The 26918-nt window shown below is 55.9% G+C and overlaps 2 protein-coding genes across 3 annotated transcripts in view; one reads left to right on the top strand and one right to left on the bottom strand.

The window, feature by feature from the left end:
* The first annotated feature begins 544 nt into the window (after positions 1-544).
* YKT6 (YKT6 v-SNARE homolog) lies at positions 545-19937 on the top strand. 2 transcript variants are annotated; one of them, XM_080664746.1, is made up of 8 exons: positions 906-1142; positions 3904-3986; positions 5404-5504; positions 14295-14399; positions 14650-14715; positions 15549-15650; positions 16279-16487; positions 19494-19937. In XM_080664746.1, the coding sequence occupies exons 1-7, from the start codon at positions 1039-1041 to the stop codon at positions 16312-16314; spliced, it is 597 nt and encodes a 198-aa protein (XP_080520872.1). In that variant the 5' UTR covers positions 906-1038; the 3' UTR covers positions 16315-16487; positions 19494-19937. The 2 variants fall into 2 exon arrangements, with proteins under 2 accessions (XP_080520871.1, XP_080520872.1); XM_080664745.1 differs by lacking the exon at positions 19494-19937 and having other exon boundaries at positions 545-1142; positions 16279-17723.
* Positions 19463-26918, bottom strand: part of CAMK2B (calcium/calmodulin dependent protein kinase II beta) — a 49250-nt gene continuing 41794 nt past the window's right edge. Inside the window, exons 18-21 of the mRNA XM_080664744.1 lie at positions 21783-21858; positions 21562-21656; positions 21181-21415; positions 19463-21075 (exon numbers count right to left, since the gene is read on the bottom strand). Coding sequence (XP_080520870.1) covers positions 21183-21415; positions 21562-21656; positions 21783-21858 — 404 coding nt within the window. The 3' untranslated portion in view covers positions 19463-21075; positions 21181-21182. The remainder of the gene's footprint in view (positions 21076-21180; positions 21416-21561; positions 21657-21782; positions 21859-26918) is intronic.

The raw sequence follows: 26918 nt of genomic DNA, 5'->3' as shown, positions 1-26918 counted from the left end.
CCAGGTGTGCGGTGACCAGGTGTGCGGTGAGGTGTGCGGTGGGAATTCTCCTGCAGGGGGCCTCCTGCTGGGGGGTGGGGGAAAAGGCCTGAGCTGCCATGGCAACCAGGAGCAGGGCCTCCGCAGGGCTGTCCGCTGGTCATTAGAGCTGCCATGCAGAAAACTGGGGCTGAAGGCAAAAGGCCTCCATCCCCATCACCATAGCAACAGCCCGATGGCCTTGTCGCCAGACTTCGCCACCTGTTCAGTTGCCCAGGCCGGGTCACACCCTAATGAGCAGAGGCCCTCAGAGGAGAGGGAGTGGGCAGCCCGTGCCCAGAGCGCCCTGAGCTCTGCAGCTGCCTTCGTGGCGAGTGTCTTGTGGCCTAAGCCTTGCCCAGCGGGGTGAACCGAGAGGCCAGGCCCGCGTCACGTCACGGGCAGGCTGCTCCCTCGGTGCAGAGGAGCGTGTCCAGCCCAGCGCACAGGAGCCGGACTCCCGGGACTCAGCACGCAGACGTCGACGCCCCTTCCCCGCAGCCTGCGGTCCCGGACCTGCGGACTCAGACCAGGTGTGAAAGCTGCACGGAATTCCTGGGTCCCCTCCACCCCGACGCTTCATCCCCTGGGGGTGGGCGTGTGTCCTGACTACGGGTGCCACTTATCCCCAAGGGCGCGAGGGAACTGCCGCCTCCGTGGACAGAGCGGCATCTCAACCACGCAGGTAAGGAGGCGGCCTGGGACTGGACAATCCCGGGGTCTCCGGGCGGCTCGGGGGGGACCCGGGAGGACGCAGGACAGCCCTGCGGGGCGGGGCGGGGCGGGGCCGGGCTCACGCGCGTGCGCACGCGCACACGCCCCGCCCCTCGCCTGCGTGTTTCCGGTCGGACGCACGCCGCAGGCCTCGGGCGGCGGCCCTGACCGGAACCGGAAGTGGGCCCCGAATCGGGAGGAGGAAGCAGCGTCGGACCCGTCAGCAGCCGGCGGTCTCGAGGGGCGGCGGCCGCGCTGCTCGCTGCTCGCCGGTCGGTCGAGCGGGCGGCCGGCCCCGGCGGCGCCATGAAGCTGTTCAGCCTGAGCGTCCTCTACAAAGGCGACCCCAAGGCGGTGCTGCTCAGCGCCGCCTACGACGTGTCGTCCTTCAGCTTCTTCCAGAGGACCAGGTGGGCGGGCCGAGGGCCGAGGGGCCGACGGCGTGGGGCGGGGGGTCTGGGGAGAGTCGGGCGTGGCCTTCTCCCTGGTCCGCGGACTGCACTGAGCAATCAGCCTCTCGCTGGATAGAGGCCATTCTAGAAAATACTCCTGAACTCAGTGTTTTTCAGATTTCCGCCCAATAAAAATTATAAGGGGACTTTGAAAATGCAGGTTCCCCGTGTTCACGTCTGGGTGTCGGAACTAGTAGGCCGAGGCCCGGAAATCTCTGGGTGGTTCTGGGCCAGGCCCCGCTCGGCCACGTCTTGGGAACCCGTGTATCCCAACCACTCAGGGGGAGAGGGGCAGGCGGACTCCTCCTTTCACGGATGAAGTCACTGAGGCCCCAAGAAATTGGCCAGCCAGGATTGGGACCCAAATGGTGCGCCCTCGTATGTTGGGCCCCTGGTACAAAAGGGTTCTCCACTGAGGACCTGGAAGGAAGCAGGGCATGTGTGGGCTTTGAAGGATTCTGGGGCGCTTGGTTGCAAAAAGGTGGGTATTGGAAGTATGACAGATTTCCAGCCCATCCGTGGGAGGGTGGGGTGACCCGGGCTCGGAAGGACAGGGACCCCAGAGTCTGCCTGTGATCTGTGCGGGGCCTGGTGCCGTCTGCCAGCTGGATTCTGTGTCTGCTGCTTCCGCGGAGCTGTTCTTGATGAGAGTGGCTTGCTGGCAGGATCCCCGGATCTAAAACCATTTCTGTTATTTTATTGACGCTTGTTTTTTCTTTTGGGTCAGTCTTGTAGTATTGTCTCTCTGCCCCTGGCCTCCGTCCTCTGCTCTGTGCGGCTGCTTCTCTGTGTCTGTGCCAGCCTGGCTCACTCCGATGCTTTTTCTTCTTCCCTGCGGGTGAACACGGAAGGTTCCCGGGTTCCCGGGTAGGACTGACACCTCAGGAGCTTGGGATGCCCACACCTGTTTCAGGTGGTTAGCCCAACAGCAACACTGCAGGGCTGTTTCCAGCAACAGCACACATTCCAGCTGGACTCTCTTTTTCTCCGGAGGCCCCTCACTTCGTCCTTCCCGTCTCACAATGGCCAGACCCCAAGCCTAAAACCTTCTAATAGTTTCCCAGCTTTTTTTTTTTTTTTTTAAATCCTCACCCGAGGATACTATTTCATTGATTTCTAGAGACAGTGGAAGAGGGGTTAGAGAGAGAGAAACGTGGATTGGTTGCCTCCCACACGAGCCCCCGACAGGGCCGGGGAACCTGCAGCGGAGGTACATGCCCTCAATCGGGAATCGAACCCTTTGGTCTGCAGGCCAATGCTCTAACCACTCAGCAAAACTGGCCAGGGCCGTTTCCCAGCCTGTCTGGCCCTTGTATGCAGGCTTTCACAATGAATGCCGTTCGGCCTTGTCTAAGTACAGTCCTGCTCCAAGCTCTGTCTGTGGTCTTACCGCAAGGATTTCTTATTTGGAGACTTCATCTGAGGGATTGCAGTCATGTGTCACCTAACAACAGGGATATGTTGAGAAGTGTGTCATTACATGATGTTGTCGTGCAAACATACAGGGTGCGCTTACACCTGGGTGGTGCAGCCCACTGCTCACCTGGGCTGCATGGCACAGCCCGTTACTGTGCTGGGTATGTGGGCAGTTGGACAGTGGTATTTGTGCACCTAAACGGCTGCGTATGAAAAGGCGCAGTGAAAACACAGTATCAGGGAAAGCACCCTGCGCAGGGCTTTCGCCGGGAGGGGAGCCACGGGACTGGACGTTGCTCTGGGTGTGGTGGGGTGAGTAGTGAGTGAAGGTGGAGGCCAAGGACATGGCTGGACATGGCTGTGGACTTTATACCCTGGACACCAAGGCTACCCCAATTTATATTATTTTTTTTCTTCAGTGATACATTAACCTTAGTTTACTATAACATTTTTACTTTATAAACTTAAAAAAATTTTTTTCAATCTCAGCTAAGGATAGTTTTCCATTGATTTTCAGAGAAAGTGGAGAGGGAGAGACAGAGAGAGAACATCAGTGATGAGAGAGAATCATCGATCGGCTACCTCCTGCACACTCCCTACTGGGGATCAAGCCTGCAACCCAGGCCTGTGCCCTGACCGGGAACTGAACCGTCACCTCCTGGTGTTCAGTGCTCAGATACTGAGCCACGCCAGCCAGGCCGTTTCCCTACTTTCTAAGGAGCTTGTTGAGCCCTGCAAGTGCTTCTGCTAAGCCCTTCACTGTGAACTTCCCTGGAGGTCCCTATGGGACCACTGTTGTATCTGCAGTCTGTCGTTGCCCAAAATCTCGTCGTGTGGCCCCCAACAAGCTCCCCCTCCCTCTAAGCCTTTGTCCCAGCCATTTCCCCAGCTGCTGCCCTCCATTCCTTCCAGGGCTCCTGCCACGGCCCTAACTGGCTGTGCACCTGCCAAGCAGTTCTGGCCACTTGTGTTTTTCCAGAACAGGCTCTGTCTGTCCTCTTCCTGGAAGTGAGTGGGGCCTGGAGAACAGGCGCTGGCTTCTGCTTAGCTCCCGTGTCCCAGATCATGCTCTGACCAGGTTGTGAAATTGACCACAGCCCACAAGTCTGGACGGGGCTGTTAGGATGAGCTGGGTACCGAACAGAGGTGGTTTGAATGGCTGTGACGATTTGTGACACTCTGGACCTGTTCATTTGCAGAGCGTTTATTATTCGTCTGAGGTTGGGGGGGAAGGAAGGAAACCACAGAGCAGTGTCTCCCATGGACAAGGTGACGGGAGTCGGTAATGTGTATTGTTTCTTAGTGTTCAGGAATTCATGACCTTCACCAGCCAGCTGATTGTGGAGCGCTCGGCCAAAGGCAGCAGAGCTTCCGTCAAGGAGCAAGGTAAGAGGACCCTCCCGTGCGTGTGTGCTGGCCTGGCCACCACGCTGCAGGCAGCCTGCTCTGAACACGCCCTGTCACCTCGAGGAGACGAGGCTGCCAGGACCCACTTGCCAACCTGACCTCTCTTCCCTCCTCCTCCTCTTCCTTCTGCACACAATTCTGTGCCCTGTGTGGGCCACTAGCTGCCTGGTTGAAGTTAGCCCCAGAGCTTGGACGTGCTTCAGGTTAGGGCCTGTCTCTCGGAGCAGTAGCGACGCCTCCTCCACAATGTGGGCCTCTCAGGAAAGGGTTTCCCGCCTGCCCTGTCCGGGGCTGCTGCCTCCTGTGTGCTTAGATGTGGACGGGGGGCGAGTGTCGTACAGGCATGTCCGGAGGGGTGCGCGAACTTGCGGCAGAAGCAAGGGCTGTTGCATGATGGTGGGACTGTGGGTCCCGGGTTTGGGGTGCTATGTCCAAGGTGACGGTGCGGGCCGTGTCGGGGGCTGTGTTCTGTGGGACCCTGTGTGCTCACCTCTGGCGCTGCAGTTGGATCCTGGGCATTTGAATATTCCCAATCCCCTCGGGGGAACTTGGCCTTCTCAGCTTGGTGCTCAGGGACACTTCCTCAGACCCTGACCCCACTTCTCTGTGGTGTGTGCTTTGTCCCCATATTTGAGTCTCTTACTTGGGGATGGCTGGCTGGAGCGTGTCGGTGTGAGCTCCTGTCCCCCTCATCCCTGTAGTCGTTCATCTCTTCCTGTTTCTGATTTCAGGGTTCACGGCTCCCCTCGCCTCTTTAATTTGTTTTCCTTGTTTAGTTCTGAGTCTCCTGGCTGAGAGTCTTAAAAACAAGAAGGTTCTTCCTTGTCAGCTGCAGTCCTTCCGAGTGACAGGCGTTAATTCTGTGGGTGGTGAATGTCTGGCAGAGCCCTGTCCAGGCTGGCGTATTGCTACTTGGACACTCACAGTTCCCTGGAGACCCCAGCCTGCGTGGACCCCTCTCCTCGCTCCCTTCCTCCCCTCCCCAGAACGGAGCTGGCCAGACAGGTCCAGAGAGCTCATTTCCTGACTTGGGGCCACTCTTACAGGGTTTTTAAAAAACGTGAGACTGTGTTGCTTGCCCAGGGTTTCCTCAGTTCCGGAGCAGAGCCTTAGGGGCCGCCTCTCCCCGAGACACTGCCAGGCTGGGCCTGGAGCTCAAGGCTGTGCCTGGAAAGGTGGCCTCAGACCCTGGTTTAGCACTGGGCCTTGGGCCGTGCTGGTGGCCATGCTCCCGCGAGCTGCGTCCTGTCCCGTGTGCATCTAGTCCTGCATGCGACCCGTTAGCCTGGTCTGCAGAGCGGCTTCGTTGACCCCAAGGCAGGAGCCCAGCAGGAGACGGGGTGACGGCGTGGGGTGGAGCGTCTAAGGCCCTCCCGTCCTCTGTGTGCCTCCTCAGAGTACCTGTGCCACGTCTACGTGCGGAACGACAGTCTTGCGGGCGTGGTCATTGCTGACAGCGAGTACCCGTCCCGGGTGGCTTTCACCTTGCTGGAGAAGGTGAGTGTGTACTTGGCTGGACTGGACTTGGGTGGGCGAGGGGGACGGGCCTGGTGACGATAGTGCCCGAGGCCTAGGGGTGGAGTAGTGTGTCCACAGTCAGCTGTGGTCAGCTTTCCCCTCGCCCGCCCCGGGCTCCTCCATGGCACCGATTCCTGCCCTGTGCCCAGGCTCGTGCCCAGGCTGCCCCCATTCTCCGCCTCTCTTCTCTGGGACGGAGCCCTCGGGTCAGCTGTGGCTGTGCTCTCGCCTGTGTCACCCAACTCCAGCCCTGCCCCCCTCCACCGAGCCACCCCTGCGCCCCTTCCCCGTGTGGACTCAGCACCACGCGTTCTTCGGTTTCTTCACGTGGGCCGATTACAGACTCCTCGAAGGCCCTGCAGGGTCTTGTCCCCAGAGGACTGATACACTTACGAGCACATGAAATTTGGTGGTGGCTTAAATCTTTCCTTTTTGAAGAATTGGTTGGAAAATTAAGAGGACTGATTTTCTCTGATTCCTGGAAATTCATAACCTGGCAAAAATGGAATCTGTAGTTTAAAAGTCTAATACTTTTTTATTATTGTTTAAAGTATTACAAATAGTAGTACATATATCTCCTTTTTCCCCCCCATTGACCTTCCCCCAGCCTCCCCTACCTCCTGTCACATGCCCTCACCACCCCCCCTCCAGTGTCTTGTGTCCATTGGTTGTGCTTATATGCATGCATACAAGTCCTTTGGTTGATCTCTTACCTCCCCCACCCCTCCCCAACCTTCCCGCTGTAATTTGACAGTCTGTTCGATGCTTCTCTGCCTCTGTATTATCTTTTTGTTCATCAGGTTATAATGTTCTTTATTATCCATAAATGAGATCATTTGGTATTTTTCTTTCACTGATTGGCTTATTTCACTTAACATAACGCTCTCCATCTCCATCCGTGCTGCTGCAAATGGTAAGAACTCCTTTTTTACCGCAGTGTAGTATTCCATTGTGTAGATGGACCATACTTTTCTAACCCACTCATCTGTTGATGGGTACTTAGGCTGTTTCCAGATCTTAGCTATTGTAAATTGTGCTGCTATGAACATAGGGGTGCACATATCCTTTCTGATTGGTGTTTCTGTTTTCTTAGGACAGTGGTCGGCAAACCGCGGGTCGCGAGCCACATGCGGCTCGTGAGCCGAGGTTTGCCGCTCTGTTGACTAATGAGTTTGCCGACCACTGGACTAGACTAAATGTTACCGTGTAGTTGGAAGCTGTAAGGATTAGGCAATGGTGGCATATTGTGTGCAAAGAGGTAAAGGGTAGTATATGACAGTGGTCGGCAAACTCATTAGTCAACAGAGTGGCAAACCTGGGCTCACGAGCCGCATGTGGCTCACGAGCTGCGGTTTGCCGACCACTGTCTTAGGATATATTCCTAGAAGTGGGATCACTGGGTCAAATGGGAGCTCCATGTTTAGTTTTTTGAGGAAACTCCATACTGTTTTCCACAGTGGCTGCACCCGTCTGCATTCCCACCAGCAGTGCACGAGGGTTCCTTTTTCTCCGCATCCTCGCCAGCACTTGTCGTTTGTTGGTTTGTTGATGATGGCCATTCTGACAGGTGTGAGGTGGTACCTCATTGTCGTTTTGATTTGCATCTCTCAGTGGACTTTGAGCAGGTTTTCATGTGTGTCTTGGCTTTCTGAATGTCCTCTTTCGAAAAGTGTCTATATAGGTTCTTTGCCCATTTTTTTGATTGGGTTGTTTATCTTCCTTTTGTTAAGTTGTATGAGTTCCTGTAAATGTTGGAGATTAAACTTATCGGAGATAACATTGGCAAATATGTTCTCCCATGCAGTGGGCTTTCTTGTTTTGTTGATGGTTTCTTTTGCTGTGCAGAAGCTTTTTATTTTGATGTAGTCCCATTTGTTTGTTTTCTCCCTAGTCTCTCTTGCTCTAGGGTCTGTGTCTGTAAAGACATTGCTACGACATATGTGTGCAATTTTGCTGCCTTTGGTGTCTTGTAGGATTTTTATGGTTTCCCATCTTACATTCAAGTCCTTTAGCCATTTTGAGTTTGTTTTTGTGTAGGGTGTAAGTTGGTGATCTAGTTTCATTTTTTTGCATGTATCTGTCCAATTTTCCCAGCACCATTTATTAAAGAGACTGTTTTGACTGCGTTGTATGCTCTTGCCTCCTTTGTCAAATATTGAGTACAATGGCTTGGGTCCGCTATTCTGTTCCATTGATCTATATGTCTGTTCTTGTGCCAGTACCAGGCAGTTTTGAGAACCATGGCTTGGTAATATAGCTTGATGTCTGGTATTGTGATCCCTTCAACTTTGTTCTTCTTTCTCAGGATAGCTGTGGCTATTCGGGGTCTTTTTTTATTCCAGATGAATTTTTGTAGAGTTTGTTCTAGATCTTTGAAATATGCCATTGGTATTTTAATAGGCATTGCATCGAATCTATAGATTGCTTTAGGTAGGATGGACATTTTAATGATGTTGATTCTACCAACCCATGAACATGGTATGTTCTTCCATCTGTTTATGTCTTCCTCCATCTCTTTTTTCAATGTCCTGTAGTTTTCCGAATACAGGTCTTTAACATCCTTAGTTAAGTTTATTCCTAGGTATCTTAATTTTTTTGGTGCAATGGTAAATGGGATTGTGTTTTTCATTTCTCTTTCTGTGAGTTCATTATTGGCTTATAAAAAGGCCATAGATTTCTGGGTGTTAATTTTGTATTCTGCTACATTGCCAAATTCATTTCTTAGGTCTAGTAGTTTTTTGATGGAGTCTTTGGGGTTTTCTATGTATAGTATGATGTCATCTGTGAATAAGGACAGTTTTATTTCTTTTCCAATTTGGATGCCTTTTACTTCATAATCTTGTCTGATCCAATGGCTAGTACTTCCAGCACTATGTTGAACAGGAGTGGTGAAAGTGGGCATCCTTGTCTTGTTCCTGTTCTTAGGGGAAATGAGTTTAGTTTTTGCCCATTGAGTATGATGTTGGCTGTAGGTTTGTCATATAGGGCTTTTATTATGTTGAGGTATGATCGCTCTATTCCCACTTTGCTGAGAGTTTTTATCAAGAATGAGTGTTAGGCCGAAACCGGTTTGGCTCAGTGGATGGAGCGTTGGCCTGTGGACTGGAGGGTCCCGGGTTCGATTCTGGTCAGGGGCACGTGCCTTGGTTGCGGGCACATCCCCGGTGGGGGGTGTGCAGGAGGCAGCTGATCGATGTTTCTCTCTCATCGATGTTTCTAGCTCTCTGTCCCTCTCCCTTCCTCTCTGTAGAATATCAATAAAATATATTTAAAAAAAAATAACAACAATGGATAAAAAGTAGAGTACTATTATAAAAAAAAGTATTATAAAAAAAAAGGGGGTATTGGGTTTTGTCAAATGCTTTTTCTGCATCAATTGGTATGATTATGTGATTTTTGTTTGTTTGTTTATGTGATGTATCACATTTATTGATTTGTGTATATTGTACCATCCTTGCATCCCCGGAATAAATCTCACTTGGTCATGGTGTATGATCTCTCTAATGTATTGCTGAATCCGATATGCTAGAACAGTGGTCGGCAAACTGCGGCTCACGAGCCACATGCGGCTCGTGAGCCATGGTTTGCTGCTCTGTTGACTAATGAGTTTGCCGACCACTGGGATAGGTGCTTAATCACAAGGAACAACAGCCTGTAATTATTGGAATTGAGAGTCTAGGTCAGTGGTCGGCAAACTCATTAGTCAACAGAGTGGCAAACTGCGGCTCGCGAGCCACAGTTTGCTGACCACTGTGCTAGAATTTTGTTGAGGATTTTAGCATCTGTGTTCATCAAGGATGTTGGCCTGTAGTTCTCTTTCTTTGTGGTGTCTTTATCTGGTTTTGGGATTAGGGTGATGCTGGCTTCATAGAAAGAGCTTGGAAGTGTGCCTTCCTCTTGAGTTCTTTGGAATAGTCTGAGGAGACAGGTTTTAGTTCTTCTTTGAATGCTTGGCAGAACTCCCCTGTGAAGCCGTCCGCACCAGGGCTTTGTTTGCTGGAAGATTTTTGATCGCTGTTTCAATTTCTTCGGTAGTTATCGGCCTATTCAGGTTTTTTGATTCTTCTTGGTTGAGTTTGGGAGCTTGTATTTTTCTAAGAATATGTCCATTTCATCTAGGTTGTCCATTTTGTTGGAATAGAGTTGTTCATAGTATTTTTTCATAATCGTTTGTATTTCTGTGGGATCATTTATTACTTCACCTCTTTAATTTCTGATTTTGTTTATTTGACTCCTCTCTCATTGCTTCTTGGTGAGCCTGGCTAGAGGTTCATCAGTCTTGTTTATCCTTTCAAAGAACCAGCTCTTGGTTTTCTTGATCTTTTGTATTGTTGTGTTTTGTTGTTGTTTTTTGTCTCTATGTCGTTTTATCTCCACTCTGATCTTTATTATTTCCTTCCTTCGGCTTATGCTGGGCTTTTCTTGTTTCTCTCTTTCTAACTCTTTGAGTTGTAGGGTTAGATAATTTATTACCGTTTTTTCTTGTTTTTTGAAGTAGGCCTGTAGAGCTATGAACCTCCCTCTCAAGACTGCTTTCGCTGTGTCCCATAGATTTTGGATTGTTGTGTTTTCATTGTCGTTTGTTGCCACGATGCTTTTTATTTCTTCTTTGATCTCTCTGGTAACCCAGTCATTGTTTAATAGCATTCTATTTAGCCTCCAGGTGTTTGATTTTTTTTTATTGTTTTTATTGTAGTTAATTTCTAGTTTTATACCATTGTGATCTGAGAAGATGCTTGATATGATTTCTATCTTCTTGAATTTGAAGAGACTTTGCCTGTGTCCCAACATATGGTCTGTCTTTGAAAATGACCCATGTGCACTTGAGAAGAACATATATTCTGTGACTTTGGGATGAAATGTTCTGAAGATATCAATTCCATCTGATCTAGTGTGTCATTTAGGATTGATGTTTCTTTGCTGATTTTTTGTTTAGAGGATTTGTCCAGTGGTGTTAGTGGGGTATTAAAGTCCCCTACTATGACTGTATTGCTGTCAATCTCTCCCTTTATATTCTCCAGGAGTTTTTTTATGTATTTGGGTGCTCCTGTATTGGGTGCGTATATGTTTACCAGAGTTATTTCTTCTTGTGGGATTGCTCCTTTTAGTATTATGAAGTGGCCTTCCTTATCTCTTGTTATGTCCTTCACCTTGAGATCTAATTTGTCAGATATAAGTATTGCTTCCCCAGCTTTTTTTTTTCATTTCCATTCGCCTGAAAAACCTTTTTCCATCCCTTCACCCTCAGTCTGTGTGAGTCCTTTTTTTCTGAGGTGGGTTTCCTGTAGACAGCAGATATATGGGTCATGTTTTCTTATCCACTCAGTTACCCTATGTCTTTTGATTGGGGCATTTAATCCATTTACATTTAGAGTTATTATTGATAGGTACTTATTTGTCGCCATTTTTATTCTTTACCCCTGTGTTCCTTCTTCGCTTCCTTTTTTTTTTTTTTTTACAGCAGACCCTTTAGCATTTCTTGCATTGCTGGTTTGGTGGTAATAAATTCCCTTAGTCCTTTTTCGTCTGTGAAGCTCCTGATTTTACCCTGCACTTTGATTGATAGCCTTGCTGGGTACAGTATTCTTGAATTCAGACCCTTCCTTTGCATGACTTTGTATATTTCATTCCATTCCCTTCTGGCGTGATGTGTTTCTGTTGAGAAATCAGTCACTAGTCTGATGGGGGTTCCTTTGTAGGTAACTTTCTGTCTCTCTCTGGCTGCTTTTAAGATTCTTACTTGTCGTTGGTGTTTGCCAATTTAATTATAATGTGCCTTGGCATCGGTCTTTTGGGGTTCATTTTGTTTGGAACCTGTGAGCTTCTTCGACTTGTGTGGGTTTTTTCTTCCCTATATCAGGGAAGTTTTCTGTCATTATTTCTTCAAACAGGTTTTCTATTCCTTGCTCAGTTTCCTCTCCTTCTGGCTCCCCTATTATGTGGCTGTTGTTTCGTTTCGTGTTGTCCCAAAGTTCCCTTAGGCTCTCCTCCTGTTTTTTAAGCTTTTTTTCTAGGTGCTGCTCTGCTTGGGTATTTTTCCCTACCTTGTCTTCTAGCTCACTGATGCTTCTTCTAGTCTACTGTTGATGCTTTCTATTGAGCTCTTTATTGCAGTGATGTCATTTTTTATTTCTTCTTGGTTCTTCTTCATTTCCTCTTGGTTCTTACACATATAGTTGAATTTGTCTTCCAACCTTTTCAGCAACCTCATGACCATTTCTCTGAATTCTTTCTCTGACATATTGCTTGCCTCCATTTTGTTTACTTCCTTTTCTGGTGATGTTTCCTTTTCTTTCGTATGCGGGCTGTTTCTTTGTCTCCCCATGATCTCTCCTCTCTGGGTGTCTGGTTATGTAGCTGTCTCTCTCCTGCGTTGACTTAAAGGCACAAAATATAACACAGCAAGACACAATGCACAAGGCACTGAACACAAATGTATTCACGATACTAATAACCCCAAATAAAGGTGACCACCAGAGAAAAGAGAATTTGGGGATAAAAAAAAAACAGAGTGCAAAAATGATATTGAGAAAAGGAAAAAAAGAAAGGAAAGAGAATAAAAAAGGGTGGGGAAACTATATGGGGAGAAAACTCCAATAGAACAACCACTAATCCCCAAAAATGCAAACAACACCCAGATATGAATGCAAACTACAAACAACAACTAATAACAAGCAAGGAAAAGAAAAACAGAAGCAAAAAAAAGAAACAATCAAACAACAACAAAAAAATCTAATCAACAGTCAAACTAACAACAACAATAGGACAGAGAGAAAGAAGGACAAAACAAAACAAAAAACATAAACAAAAGGAAGAGAGAAAAAAATTTGGATAGTGAAGAAAGAGAAGAGAGAAGTGTGTATGGACTTGGAGCAGGGGATTGGGAATTAGATATATAAGTAGGATGAATTTTTAATGGGGTAAAAAGAAGGAATAGGGAAAATCTAAAGCAGGAATAGGATAAGAGAAACAGGACAACAAAAGGGGAAAAGTGAGGAAGAGAGTGATGGTATAAAGGTAAAGCTGAGATAGAGTAAAATGATGCTAAAGGAAAGATGAAAATAGAATGTAGAACACTAATCCCAAAATAAAATAAAGAGGAAATAAAATGAAACTTTAAAAAAAGGTAAAATAATAGTAGTAATAACACCGATTAAAAAAGAAAATATAATAACTAAAAAGGTAAAATCAAGTGAGAAATAAATTTAGTTTCTTGAGTAAAAGATAAAAAATAAAAATGTGCAGTAGTGAAGGTATTCACTTCCTCTACTGTTCTGTTTCGTACGCCTGTTTCCTGTCAGGTAGTCAGGACAGGATTGAAGTTCCCTGTGTGCACAGCTCCTCTGTGTCGTAAGCCACACTCTTGTTTTCAAGCGGGCAGTGTTTCTTTGTTTCTCAGCCTGCCTGTGGTTGTATTTATACAAGAGTCAGTTTGTAATCCAACCCCTGGGTGGCAGTGTTTCTGTCTTGACATCTGGGGCTGTAAGTCCTCTCTGTCCAGTGTTTAGAATTGGTGTTCCCTGCTGCACTTAATACTGGTTTAGGGATATGGACTGCCCCGGAGCTGGTTTTCTGATCGTTTCTCCCTGCTCTGATCCCCAGGTTCCACAAAAACAACTTTCCCCTGCAGTCTCAGAGTGTTTTTAATTGGGTGATCCTATGTACTTAGTAATCAAAAGCAAGGGTTTAAAGAGAAAAAAAAGCCAGAGTAAGTGCGCGAACTCACGACTTCTCGCCCCAGCACTGCACGCACCTCTGCTCACGTCTCTGTGCACGTCTTCCCCCTGGCACAGCGCAGCCGGTTCACTGGTGAAGCTTCAGGCTGCCCTTTTGTGCCCAGCCCAGCTATGGGTTGATTTCTAGAGTTCCCTCTGTCACCAGCCCTGTGGACCCCCTTCCACATTCGCGGACTACGCTGGCCCCAACGACTGTGGAACAACAACTAATAACAAGCGAGGAAAGGAAAAACAGAAGCAAAAAAAAGAGAAACAGTCAAACAAACAAAAAAAACCACAATCTAATCAACAATCAAACTAACAACAACAATAGGACAGACTTCCTCTGAACCTTTAGATCCGGTGCACGTTTCTCCCTCCAGCCTGGATCGCAGACCTTGCCTTCTCTGGGCGAAATCTGACCTCTCTGAGAGGAGGTGCAGAGCTCGTCCGAGTCCGCGTATTCGCGCTGCGTGAGACCCGGTGTTTGTGGGTTCGCAGCTGGTCCCTGGGTGCTGTGGTTGTAGGGTCCCGGGAGGTATCCAATTCTTCCCGACTGAAGGTAAGGCTGGGCTTCCGATCACAGCCACTCTCCCCTTCAAGATGGCGCGGTCCCTGCTGCAGAGCCCGTCGCTCCAGGAGATTTCAGCAGCAGTGGAGACTGCCCGGTCAGGGGAGCCCGGTCCGGCAGTCCCCCCCAGTCCCTGGGAATATAGCTGCCCCTCACAACGAGACACTCCCCGCACGTCCACACACTCTCCTTTGATTCTCTCACTCACACGCTGTCTTGCAGCCTGCCTTCCCACGGCAGCCATGTTTAATCTTCAGAATTCTAATACTTGTATCACTCACGAGCTGAGGTGTGTCTCAGGCTGGGCACACTTGGATTTGAGTGCCCAGAGGACTTGAGGAGGAGGAACTTGCACCTGCACTTTCCCTTGCCTTTGGCTGTTTGCCTCTGCCCTCCCGGGGGCCAGAGAGCCTCTTGGGGCCAAGTCCTGTTGCTGTGGGCACAGCGAGCACAGGAGTGTCATTGAGCAACTTTGTCTTGCAGGTGCTGGACGATTTCTCCAAGCAGGTGGACAGGATCGAATGGCCAGTCGGATCCCCTGCTACCATCAGCTACACGGCCCTGGATGGCTACCTTAAAACCTACCAGGTAGGGGCCCGGAGCCTTGGGAACCTCCCAGCCTGACAGCTGGGCGCGGGACTTCCCGACAGCCGTGATGTCGGTCCCTGGAGGTCTCGGGGACTACGTGAGGGCCTGGAACCTGGGCGCTGAGCAGGCTGTCGCTGCTGCCGCAGGCTCAAGTAGCCTGTGAAAGGTGTCCAGCTGCCTGGGTTTTGAGCTTTGATTCTAGGTGGTCACTCCAGTCCTGATGTCGTTTTTATTTTCGGCTCTTCCTTAGAATCCCCGAGAAGCTGACCCCATGAGTAAAGTGCAGGCTGAACTCGATGAGACCAAGATCATTCTGGTAAGGAAGTCAGAGATGAGGGCTGCGGGGACCTGGGTAAAGGGCCACGCTGCCTTACTTTCACCTGTACCTTAATCCAGTTAACGTTTAAAAAACTTATATTGTTTGGGAGAGGAAAGGAGAGGGAGAGAGACAAACGTCAATGATGAGAGAGAATCATTGATGGGTTGCCTCCCGCACACCCAACACTAATCAAGCCCACAATCTGGACATGTGCTCGGACCAGGAATTGAACCATGACCTCCTAGTTCATTGGCCGTCACTCAACCACTGAGCCGTGCCAGATGGGCAGTACAGTTAACTTTGGTGATGGGAATCCGAGTGGCGAGGCCCATGTGGAGGTGGGACCTTTTCTTTCCTTCCTCACTTGGTGCCTTTTCACATGTGTGACACGGGGCCCAGTGGGCCTGGAGGCTGCTCTGGCCATGGCCATGGGGCTGGGGGAGGGGGAGAGAGCGGGGGTGGGGGCAGATGGGAGTGGGCAGCGGGGCTGTGGCCCTTTCCCCCTTGGAGAGGGTCTGTGAACTTACAGGCCCCTCGAGGGAATCAGGACGTGCCCTGTCCAATGGGAGTCCATGTAGACGCACTAGCGACCTCAGCCTGCATGGCTGTCCACGCCTGTGCCGTGTAGAACTGGGACATGCTCTCAGCGCTAGTAGACCCTTCTAGGTTCCACAGGAAGGTCACGGGTCCTGGTGCCTGCCCATGTCGGCCACGTGCTGGGTGCTCGTGTGGGGAAGGGCTCAGGGGACGTGCTTGCCCTTGATGGGCTGGATGAGGGCCGTGGCTGCTCGTGGTGAACAGGCAGAGCCTCCCTTCTGTTCCTCCTGCAGCACAACACCATGGAGTCCCTGTTAGAGCGAGGCGAGAAGATAGACGACCTGGTGTCCAAATCCGAAGTGCTGGGAATTCACTCTAAAGCCTTCTACAAAACCGTGAGTACCTGGCGTCCTAGGCCCCTTGCTGCGAGCAGGAGCAGCACACCCTTGTCGCTTGGGTGCTGTGGCCGTGAGCGGGCCGGGCCTGTCCGTCTTCGGGCTGCCCTGCAGGGGGCGCAGGCGGGTTTAGGCTCTGAGCCTAGGCTCACCCTCACCTGCTGTTGGTTGAGCGGTGGGGTGCAGCGTCCCCAGGTTCGGACGCTGCCTGTTCGCAGGTTCCTCGCACAGAATCTCACTGAGGTGTGGGGCGAGTTGCTTTCGTGTGTGTCTTGGGGGGAGCTGGCCTGTGGGGTTGGGGTATCTGCACAGGAAGCAAGAGAGGAGGTCACGGGCCCAGGACCTCAGGGGGAGCCACTCTTGTCTGGAGAAACATCAGAGCTGCCAGCCTTGTTGGGTTGCGGGTGGGCGTGGGGGTCCTCCGCCAGCCAGTGGGCATGCCCATTTTTGTGTCGGGTGCCTTCCTGGTGGCAGGGCGGGCGAGGAGGACATGGTTGTGACCGGTTACCAGCTGCCGGGAGGCGGCAAGGACGGGCATCTCCAGTCCTTTCCCCTCGGCGCTCAGGGCTCCCTCCCTCCCTGTGCCCCGGCGCCTCTCAGCCCGCTTCTGCTCCTCGTCTCTTTCTAGGCCCGGAAGCAAAACTCGTGCTGTGCAGTCATGTGACCGTCGCCCGCGGAGGCCCCCTTGCTGCAGTCCCTCATTCCATCAGAACCGTGGCTTCCGGAGGCGCCTCGGCCACGCCAGACCAGAGCACGGTCACCGTTCCCTGGAGCTCCGGGGAGCGCCGAGGCAGCGGAAGGGACCTGGGGTGGGGAATGCTCAAATTCATGTTCCTGGTAATTTTTGAAAAGATAATTTGAGGTCCTCAGAGGTGTTTTTGGGCCAAATGAAACCGTAAACACTCCATGACTCTGCAGATGCCGAAGGGCTCTCGTCTAACCTGTCTGTGTTGGTCCTCAGAGCCTTTGGGTTTTACTTGCACATCAACTGTGTTAATGCTTCAGTGGGGGGTTCTCAATCCACAGGGCTAGGGGTGGCAGAGCGCACACTGGGTTCTCCTGGGAAAGCTGCCCAGGGTCACGGGGGTGGGGCAAGCAGGGCCATGAGGAGACAGCCCTGGGATTCACAAGTTCTGAGCCACGGTTTGCATTTCTGCTGAAACACTTCCACTGACGCCATGGAGGTGGTGGAGGGGCGGGGCACCTGCCTGACGTGCAGTTTGGCCTTGAACCTGGATCCCAGGCATGGGCCTCTGGCAGCAAAACTGTTTTGGCAACCACCTGGGCCTGCGTGTCTTAGCAAGTGGCCTTCCCGTGGCCACTGTTACTGGGTATCAAGAGCAGGTGCCAGCCAACTAAGGACCCAACACCCCACTTGTCTGAGTGTGACAGCCCCCCAACCCTCCTGACCCTCCAGTCCCCACATCCCTCCTGACCCCTCAACCCCCTCATCCTTCCTGACCCTCAGCAGCAGGAAACCAGGCTGCACAGCAGCCCAGGCGATGGCCCAGTAGGTCCCGGCCTGTCCACACTGCCTCCTTGCTCTGCGTGCCACCTGCGGACGAGGGGCCCGTGCTGGGGTGGTGTCAGCCAGTGTGGTCTCACCTGGGGGCCTTTCTTGGGTGCTGGTTCTTGTCCAGCCCGAAGGTCCCACTCACCCAGCAGGAAGTGCCAGCAGCCCCAAATCTCCCTTGGGCCAGAGAATGGGATCTGTGTGGCTTCTGAGCACCTGTCCCAACAGGCTCACCTGCCGGCTGCCTTTTTCCCCGGCACTGCTGGCCTCCCTAAGGTAGCTGTCTGTCCGTGTGACCCCTGCTGGACCCCGCCTTGGGGTGCAGGCCCATCCTATTCGTGGCCTCTGAGGTGGCTGTGACTCCACTTAGGACAGTTGGGTCATGGATGATGGGGAGGACCTGGGGGTGGGGGGATTTGGGAAGAGGGAGGGTGGCTGGCAGAGGCCCTGTGCCCACATGCTCCCTGTTCATGTCATCGGCTAAGAGTGTATTTTAATCGCTGCCTAACTTTTCGTGTTGAGAGATTCCTATCTGGATAAAGTTGTCTTTTGAAATTCCCAAAATGGTACTGTGCTTTGTTTGAGCCTGGTGGGGGGGTAGGGGGGGGGACTGAGGCCCTTCCTCAGTGTGCCCTCCTGTGCAGTGCACCCTCTGTTCTCTGCAGGGGGAGGGCAGGGCCAGGCCTGGGGGTGGGGGCAGGGAGGTGGCATCTGCCTTAGCCCCGGGCTCAGGCTGTATCTTTCTCAGACCTGGCAGGAGCGAGCAGACCAGATCCTGCAGGTGTTCGGACATCCTTGTGGGTTGGGGAGCCAGCCTGGCCCTAGTGTAGGGCGTGCTCTCAGCAGCTGGTCCGTGGAGGTCGGTGGAGACTTGGCAGCCTGGTCCGTCAGCCCAGGACCCTGTGCTCAGCTTACACTGCGTGACCGTCCAGACCCACGGCAGCCCCGGCCCCTTCCTGTGGAGGCCGGGGGAGCTCTGCCAAAGCAGGCGCAACAGCGAGGGCCTCCTGACCTCCCTCCGCTGGGTGCCTGCCCTGCCCGCAGGCCTGCCGGGATGCCATGTCCACCTCGGGCACAGGAACTGGGGGGCCGGGCGGGAGGCTCCTCTGATTACAGCTGATAGGCCTGGGTCTAGGAGACACCGCCCGGCACCGCTCTGGCTGTCCTACATTCTCCATCCGCTCAGGTCCCCGAGTGCTGCCAGGGGGAGCCCACGGCACCAACACTGATGCCAAGGGCCGCCTGGCCTGGGCCTGGCGAGGCGTCTGCCCAGGGGGGAAGCTGGAGGAGGTGGCCGAGGTGGTCCCTGGGTCCCTGCATTCTAAGCCTCAGGCTCACGTGGGCACTGAGGTCGAGGGTGGTTTTGAAGCCCCGTTTCTGTCCCAGGAAAGCACGCGGCACCGGTAGAGACAGGCAGCAAGGCCTGGGGTCGGAGGCCACTGCCTCCACGTGAGCACGTCTGGGAGGGAGGAGGGGGAAGGCCTGCAGCTGGGCCCGAGGGCGGCCACGTGCTCAGACGGCCTTGGGAGCCGGTGGTCAGGTCAGCAGCCATGCAGTAAGTGCTGACGGCCTCACAGGCCAGGGTGGTCGTTCCTGAGGGAGGCCCGGCAGGCTTCGTGTCCTGGCTGCAGGATGCACTGGGTGACACCTTCCCCCTGAGGGCCAGGACTGGGCGCAGAGGGTGGGCAGAGAGGTCAGGGTGTCCTGGGGTGTCATGCTGGGGCTGCTGCAGAGGGAGCCTGCGGGAGCGTGCCTAGCCCTGCCTCCCAGTCCTTCTCTCTCCCTCCGTCTGGGCACCTTAGGCTCAGCACCTGGCAGCCCTGTCCCCAGATCTGCTGGGGGCTCTGGCCATTTGGACCTTGAGAAGCCTGCCTGGTCTCTGCTGTCCTCTCCTGCTGTTTCATCTCTGCCTCCCAGCCACCGCTGTGCATGGGTGACGTGGGTGTCTGAGCTGTGCAGGCCTGTGTGCTGTCCGCACAACCCAGGGTGTGGGTTCCCGCAAGTGAGCAGGGTGGCCACGGACACCACATGTCCCAGCCCCTGTGGCCGGCGGTCAGCAAACCACACAGGCGAGGTGGCTGATGGAGGGAACGTGATTAGAGAGGTTGGGGGTGTGGGTGGGTCAGGTATTAGAGCTGTGACCTGCAGCTGCACAGAGGGACCCCAGGGGGGCCATCCACCCGGACAGGCTCAGGAAGGTCTGGACTCGGCCTCTACAGCCAGGCCCAGTGGGGCCCCACAGGAGGGGCTGGGTGAGGGGTGGTGGGGTCCCAGCAGAAAGCACCGAGCTGCACATGAAGCAGTTTGTCCTGTTTTCCTTTTATTTGCAGTTTCCCAAGACAGAACAAAATAATTGTGTGTACACTTACAAGGCTCAGAAAGAAGAGACAACGAAACTCAGCAAAAAGAGAGGAGGAAAGCCGACCCCTCAGGGCGGGCCAGCGAGGCCACGCCATGGACATGGAGCTGGAAGAGCGGGTGTGGCTTGCTTGTGGGGGTCATGCAAAAGAACTATCCCCCAGAAAAAATCCCCAAATTAACCCAGACAGGCAGCTCCACGGAGGAGGCCCCAGGAGGTGAGTGGCCAGGCGGATGTCTACCCCGTGTCCACGGGTGGGGACAGCTGTCCTGAGCAGAGCTGTGGGTGGGCAGACGAGTGTCCGCTCTGAGTGACATGGACAGTCTCCGTGGAGATCAGGTCCTATGTCCTGCTCCCCATCCTATGCCCCTCCCTGGGGTTGATTTTGGGGGGAAGATAAAGAAAATCTTTGTTGAAAACAATGTGAATTGAAGAGTGCCTGGTGCTGGGCAGGAGGAGCCCAGTCTCTGTGACGAGGCCTGGTCGGACCTGCCCCCACCCCGGGCTGCTCGCTGTCGCCATCTGACCACAGGGCCATCCCTGAGCCTCCCGGAAGCGAGCCCAGCCCCCTCCTCCCACTCAGGTTCCCCGTCACACTGCGTCCCCTGAAGCCTGGCAAGTGGTTGGCCTGCCCTGTGCTGCCCCAGAGCAACTGCCTCCGGCCTGGACCCCTGCAGCGGCCTGGAGCCCAGGGAGCCCCCGCCCCCTCTGACCCCTCCTTCCTGCATCAGGACCAAGCCCTGAGCCCTGAGCCCTGGGCCCTCCAGCCCACGTCCCTCTGTGTCAGAGGAACGCCCCACGAACAGGAGGGAGGCCAGCCCACGGGTCCCCTCCCCACAGGGCTGCTGCCAAGGGTAGCCGGCCCCCCCCCGAGTCTGAAGCTAGCTGCACCCGTCCGCACTTCCAGCCCCTGGGGTGGAGGGGGGGGCGGGCGCAGAGCAGAGCCGGCCTGGGCCCTCAGAGCTTCTCACAGGCGTCCTCCCTGGGGTTGGCCTGGCCTCTGCAGCGCCCGTCCACGCTGGGGCATCGGGGCACCAGGCGCTGGCACGGGAGGAGCCCACACCCACCTTCGGGGGAGGGGGGCAGAGGAAGGGAAGAGAAGCAGAGGGAACAGCTGCGCTCAGGCCGCGGCCCGCAGCCCCCTAGACGACACCGGACGCCCCCACCTCGAGCGCGGTGGGGGTGGGTCCCAGCGAACAAACACGTGAGGGCAGCAGGCCTGCCCCGTGGACAAGTGCGCCTCCCGGCTGGAGGCCTGGAGCGCACAGACAAGTGGAGCTTGGGTGCAGAGTGGCCAGCAGGTTCAAGCCCCACCAATGCCAGTCACTTTTACAGCGTTTCCTTGGTTTAAGTCTTTTTTCACATTTCATCCGACATTTATTTATTTTTCTTTTTTTGTGGTGGTGGCCCTCATCTTGTTTTGAAAAAGGAACCAGACCTGGTCTTGGTTTTCTGCAGACACAGGCACCGGGGGAGGAAGAGGCAGACATAAACATGCGACAGGCAGGCCGTGAGCCTAGGGCGGCTGGGCGCCAAACACGATCCATCCGGCTCTGCAACGGGGAGGGCGGAGGGTCAGCCCCCGCGTGCACCCGAGGTCTGCGCCCCAGGTCCCCCGCGTGCACCGCGGCTCCATCCGCCCCACCCGACACGCTCACCTTCACTGCAGCGGGGCCACGGGCGCTCCTGAGCAGTGGAAGTGCACGTTCTGCCACTTGCCCTCGCGACGGTGCCACACGCGAGTCTCCTCGGACTGGCTGGTGCGGGGCCGGCCCTGGCCGTCGATGTACTGCGTGAGGCGGATGTAGGCGATGCAGGCCGCGTCCTCCCCGATGACGTGCACGTGCGGGTTCAGGATGGTCGTGTGGATCGGCTTGCTGTTTTTGGCGAGCACTGTGGACAGGCTGGGATCAGCCTGCGGCCGCCTCTCCCCCAGCACTGCCCCGCTCCCTCCTGGGCCGGTCGCCTGGTTGCGTGGCCTGGGCAGGGAGGGGCTTCCCTGGGCTCCCGCGCCACCCCCACCCCGCGCCCTCACTCACAGTTCTCGAAGTAGAACCTGTGGAAGTCCATCCCTTCGACCAGGTTGCCCAAAGCTTCGGGCTCAAACGAGGTCAGGCCTGGGTCGCAGATTTTCCTGGGGGGCAGACCCAGGTGAGGAGGGCCCCCTCTGCACCCGCCCAGGGCGTCCAGCCCTCTTTGGGGGACACTCAGCCCACCCATCCCCCAGGCTGCCCCAGGAGCCGCACAGGCCCCGACTCACGCGTAGGCCTCAAAGTCCCCGCTGTTGACGGCCTCGATGAGCTGCTCCGTGACCTTGATGATCTCCTGCTTCCGCGCTGCGGGGAGAGGCCCAGTGACCCACAGCCGCCCTGCCTCTCCTCTCCCTTCCTCTCCTCTCCAGGGCCGAGCCCTGTGCCCAAACTGCCCAGCCCAGCCCTTCTCTCCAAGGCCAGCACGGCTCGCACAAGTCCAACAAGTTTCTGCCTTGGATGCCATAAATACGACGTTTCTGAGGAAGAGAATTCCCTCTCCGGCACAACATGTCTGGGAGATGCAGAAAGGGGGTGGAATCCACCACAGCCACCACAGCCTGGGCCCTCTGCAGCCCTGGTCTGCCTTCCTGCAGTCCTGGTCCTTCCCAAACCCAACTCCTCCTCCAGGGGACTAGGAGGGGCTGGCAAGCACAGCAGGGAGAAGGCTGGGGGCTCGGGAGGCCTCTGCCCGAAGGCCAGGCAGCTCAGAGAGCAGAGCGTGAGTCTCACCCCTCTCCCTGGAAGGCAGCGAACCAGGCGCTGGCCTCTGGCTCTACCTGCTTGCAGTACTGGGCCCAGGAGCCGGCCAGCACACCACTCGTCCATCCCACACTCTCCACCAGGCTCCGGCCTCCTTGGCCCCTGGGCCTCGGCAGGCCTGGTCCCCAGGGTGGTCGCCCGGGGCCCTTTGTCTCTAAATACAGTTATTTTTGTGCAAAACATTTTCAACACATGGAAGCAGCAGAGAGGATGATCCAGCCCACTCCGGGGGCTCAAATCTGGACACTGTCCTATTGGTTCCAAATGCTTTTTAAAGAAACAAAATCTTACATAGTTGTAGGCCCCCGTGTCCCCTCAATCTTGTTCTGTACTCACTGTCCCTGGGTGGGTGCTGCACCACTTCCGTGCACAGACGTGCCACAGGCATGCACACAGTGGTGATCTCTTACGGCAGTGGTTGGCAAACTGCGGCTCGCGAGCCACATGCGGCTCGCGAGCCACGGTTTGCCGCTCTGTTGACTAACGAGTTTGCCGACCACTGTCTTACAGCAACGACCCAATGGCTTGGAAGAACTCAGGGTCCCACAGCCTCTCCCAGAGCCCCAGGGGTCGAGGCTGCCCAGCCGCGTGTCTGTGCGTGCGCGCCCTCCGTTCCCGGCAGAGCTAGGGACCGTGGCGCTGCAGGGCTGCCACGTGGGAGGGCTTTTGAAGCTGCCGTGGGCTCAGGTCCCCAAGCACTGGGCATCCAGAGGCATGTGCCCACGGTCCAGGCGGGCTGTCCCTGGGGCTGGCTGGCCGCTCCCTCTCCCGGGAACCCACCTGGAGGGAGACTGAGTCCGTGGCAGAAGATGCTGCCTGCTGCGTGTGAGCCCAGGCGTCTGTGACACCTGAAGGGTGGGAACACGCATGTGCATGTCAGGTGGGAGTGTGTGCCTGAGTGCATGTGCACCAGCCTGCAAGCTCCTTCATGGAGCCCTCGTCTTGAAACGGCCCCTCTGCTTCTGTGCTGCTTTCCTTCCCTGCCCCCTGTCTGACCCAGCAGGCCTGGTCCTGAAGGCTGGCCTCCAGGAGGGGCTGCGGCTCCAGCTCCCCAGGTCCCAGGTCCCTGTGCAGGTCACATCCGACACTTCAGGTCCCAGTGCGTCCCCAGCGGCAGGCCCACCTCTCTGCCCGCTGCCTGGGCGAGTCCCGGTGCTGAGCATCCCTTCTGCTCTGGGACCTCATCCACCCCTTCGAGGGTCACCCGTCACCTTCGTGAAGGCGTTTCCAGCTTCAGGCTCCCCCATCTGCAGCCCATCGCTGCCCTCCCCCGCCCCCCGGCTCCGACCCCGACCCTCCCAGTGAGGCCTGGCCACTTCCTTCCCACCACTGCCAGCTCCGTCCCATCACCCACCCTGTCCAGGGCCCCTTGCTCAGGATGAGTCCAGCCCCTGCCCAGAGCCCCCACCTCCCACCGACCGGGTCATCCTTTCTTTTCAGACAGCGGAGCTGCCCTGCCCACGAGCCCTGGCCCACAGCCCCCCGGTGGAGCCGAGGGACATTTTCCTGCTGGTTCCCCTACACTTTGAGGTCACAGTCACCGGCTACTGTAAGTGACCCCAACCTTCCACTAGGGGGGAAATGAATGTTTTTAAACCAATTGTGATTTAAAATGGGAGTTGGTGTAGAGAAAGTATTAAATAAACAGGATGTTCCCGAGCTCACAGCATAAATCTGTGGACACGAACCAGCTCAGGGGGGCTGCTGCTCCCACCACTGGCCAGGGGCCTGGGGCACCCCGGTGACTCCTTGCTGGCACCAAGCCCTGTGCCTGGGTGTCTGCCGGGGTGTGGGGCCCCAGCCGTCCAGGCAGACAGCTGCAGGATCAGGATTGTGTATAATCCCGATTATGGAGATGCGGCCTGGCCAGTGAGCACGGCCCCATTACACACCGAGACAGCTGGCGGCATGCACTTGAGAGAGGAGGGCCCGCGGTGCCTGCCCCCGCGCCCCCCCCCCCCCGACCTCCCAGGACACCCCTGTGCCTGGGCCTCCGTGCTGGGCATCCCCAAGTTGGAGATGGGGCGCCTGGGGTTGGCTCACCTGCTCAGACCCATGGAGAGCAGACCTCAGCCCCAAACAGTCCCTTCCCCAGGCTGCCCCACCCCGTCCTGACACCTGGGGACCTCCCCACCCACACTCACACACGTTCAACTTGCTGGGGTACCAGGGACTCACGTGGGGCACATCCAGGAGCAAGACGCACCCTGTTCCCCAAAGGAGGCTGGCTGGGAGGCCCCTGCCCGCGGCACCCCAATGCCCCACCCCCACCCCCAGGCCAGGCCACCTCTGCTGCCTCCAGAACCCATGCCCTGCCATTTGGTCCTGCTCACAGCCCCTCTGGGGTCCCCAGACCCTTAGTCAAGCTGAGGGCAGACCCCTAAGCAGGCAGAGCTGTGCTGCAGCCCCACGCAGGCCTGTCCTCAGAGCCCGCCAGGCTGCTGCGCTGGCCCCACGGTGAGGGTTGCAGCCTGGGCTGGTCCATGCAGGTGGCCCCCTGGGAGCATCCTGCAGGTCTCCAAGCCTCGGGCAGGGGTCCAGGGTCTGGGACATGGAGCCTCTGAACTCAGACGAGACGCTGCAGAGTCCCGTGTGCCTACGATTCACCCCATCCCACCACTAGCTGACGGGTGCCACCACCCCGCTCGCCCCAAGCCCTCAGCCAGATCAGAGTCCAGGCCCCCACTCGGGCCCGGGCCCCTCACGCCAAGCACTGAGCCCTCTCGGCAGGGCCACCAACAGGGCTTTTGCCGGCAGGCCATAGGCCCCAGGCGCCCTACCCATGGCTTGGCCCGTTCCCTCCGCCCTGCCTCGGCCCCCCCCACTTGGCCTGCAGGGTGGGCAGGGGCCACACTCACCCAGCCACTCCCCTGCCATGCCTGGCCCCTGGCCCCGCTGCCTCTCCTCTGAGCCCGGAGCCTCCCCACGGGTGGGGGTGGCTGCAGCCCGGAGTGTCATCCATCCCTGTAAGTGATACTGGCGGGCAGTCGGCAGACGGGCCAGCCGCTCGCTCCTCCCTCCTGGGGGCAGCCGGCTGAGGCCTCTGCTGCTGTGTTTCCACCCTCCCTGCAGGGCCAGCCCTCCCCTGCCACGGAGCACCCATGGAGCGGCCCTCGGCCCTGGACCCAGCGGGAGGGACCCAGACGGAGGGACCCAGCGGGAGGGACGCAGCCAGAGGGACCCCAGCCGGAGGGACCCAGCCGGAGGGACCCAGCTGGAGGGACCCCAGCCGGAGGGACCCAGCTGGAGGGACGCAGACACACTCCCGGGCGCCCTCTGCTCCCACGAGCCTCGCTGCCTGCAGACCCCGCAGGTCACGGGGACGGGCCCCATTCACCCTGGACCGTCTCCAGGTGCTCACGGACATGGGTGTTCACACCCCGTCTTTAGCCATGAACTCCGTTTCCGAGGCCAGAGGCACCTCACGTGGAAGCCCCGGCCCCTTCCGTGCCCCCAGCCGCCCGACCCAGAGCCGGGGTGGGGGTGGGGGACCCACATTGCAGCCTGGGTCTCCTCAGCGCAGAGCCCCTCGAGGTGTTACTTACTTGGGGTGGGTGGGGGGCCTGGGAGAGCCGAAGACGGGCAGGGTAGGGGGCCTGGGAGAGCCGGAGACGGGCAGGGTGGGGGGCCTGGGAGAGCCGGAGACGGGCAGGGTGGGGAGCCCTGGGCTTCTGGGGTCCCTGAGCCCCTCCTCACTGTGTTCAGGATGTCAGAGATCCTGGGGGCTGAGGTGGAACAGAACAGATGTGAACACGAGGGGGGGAGTGCAGAGAGGACACCTGAGGCTGACAGCCAAGCATGGGGAAGTGCAGAGGGGGTCATGGGGGACTTGGGGAGACAGAGGGGGTCATGGGGGACTTGGGGAGACAGAGGGTCATGGGGGACTTGGGGAGACAAGAGGGGTCATGGGGGACTTGGGGAGACAGAGGGTCATGGGGGACTTGGGGAGACAGAGGGGTCATGGGGGACTTGGGGAGACAGAGGGGTCATGGGGGACTTGGGGAGACAGAGGGTCATGGGGGACTTGGGGAGACAGAGGGGGTCATGGGGGACTTGGGGAGACAGAGGGTCATGGGGGACTTGGGGAGACAGAGGGTCATGGGGGACTTGGGGAGACAGAGGGTCATGGGGGACTTGGGGAGACAGAGGGTCATGGGGGGCGGAGGAGGAAAAGGGGATCATGGGGGACATGCAGGGGATGGAGGGGTTGTGGAGGAAATAGGGGGACATTGGGAGTCAAGGGAGGATGGAAGGGTCACATGGCGGGTGTGGGGGGGAAGCTGCTTGGAGCAGAGGTGCCAGCCAAGGGGGTCACCTGGCCCAGGACAACATGTGACAGGCCTAGTAAGCGCGTGACAGGCCTGGTAAGCGCGTGACAGGCCTGGTAAGCGCGTGACAGGCCTGGTAAGCGTGTGACAGGCCTGGTAAGCGCGTGACAGGCCTGGTAAGCTCAGGTGACAGGCCTGGTAAGCGAGTGACAGGCCTGGATAGTGGGTGATGGGACGGAGGGTGAGAATGTGCCAGGACCCGCCAGCTGTGGGGAGGACGTGGGCAGAGCAGGGCCCTCTGCTCCTTCAGCCACAGGCCTCCCAACTGTCAGGGGC

This window comes from Plecotus auritus (genome assembly GCF_963455305.1).
Source record: "Plecotus auritus genome assembly, chromosome: 4".
NCBI lineage: Eukaryota > Metazoa > Chordata > Mammalia > Chiroptera > Vespertilionidae > Plecotus > Plecotus auritus.
This window is presented reverse-complemented; position numbering and strand designations above follow the sequence as displayed.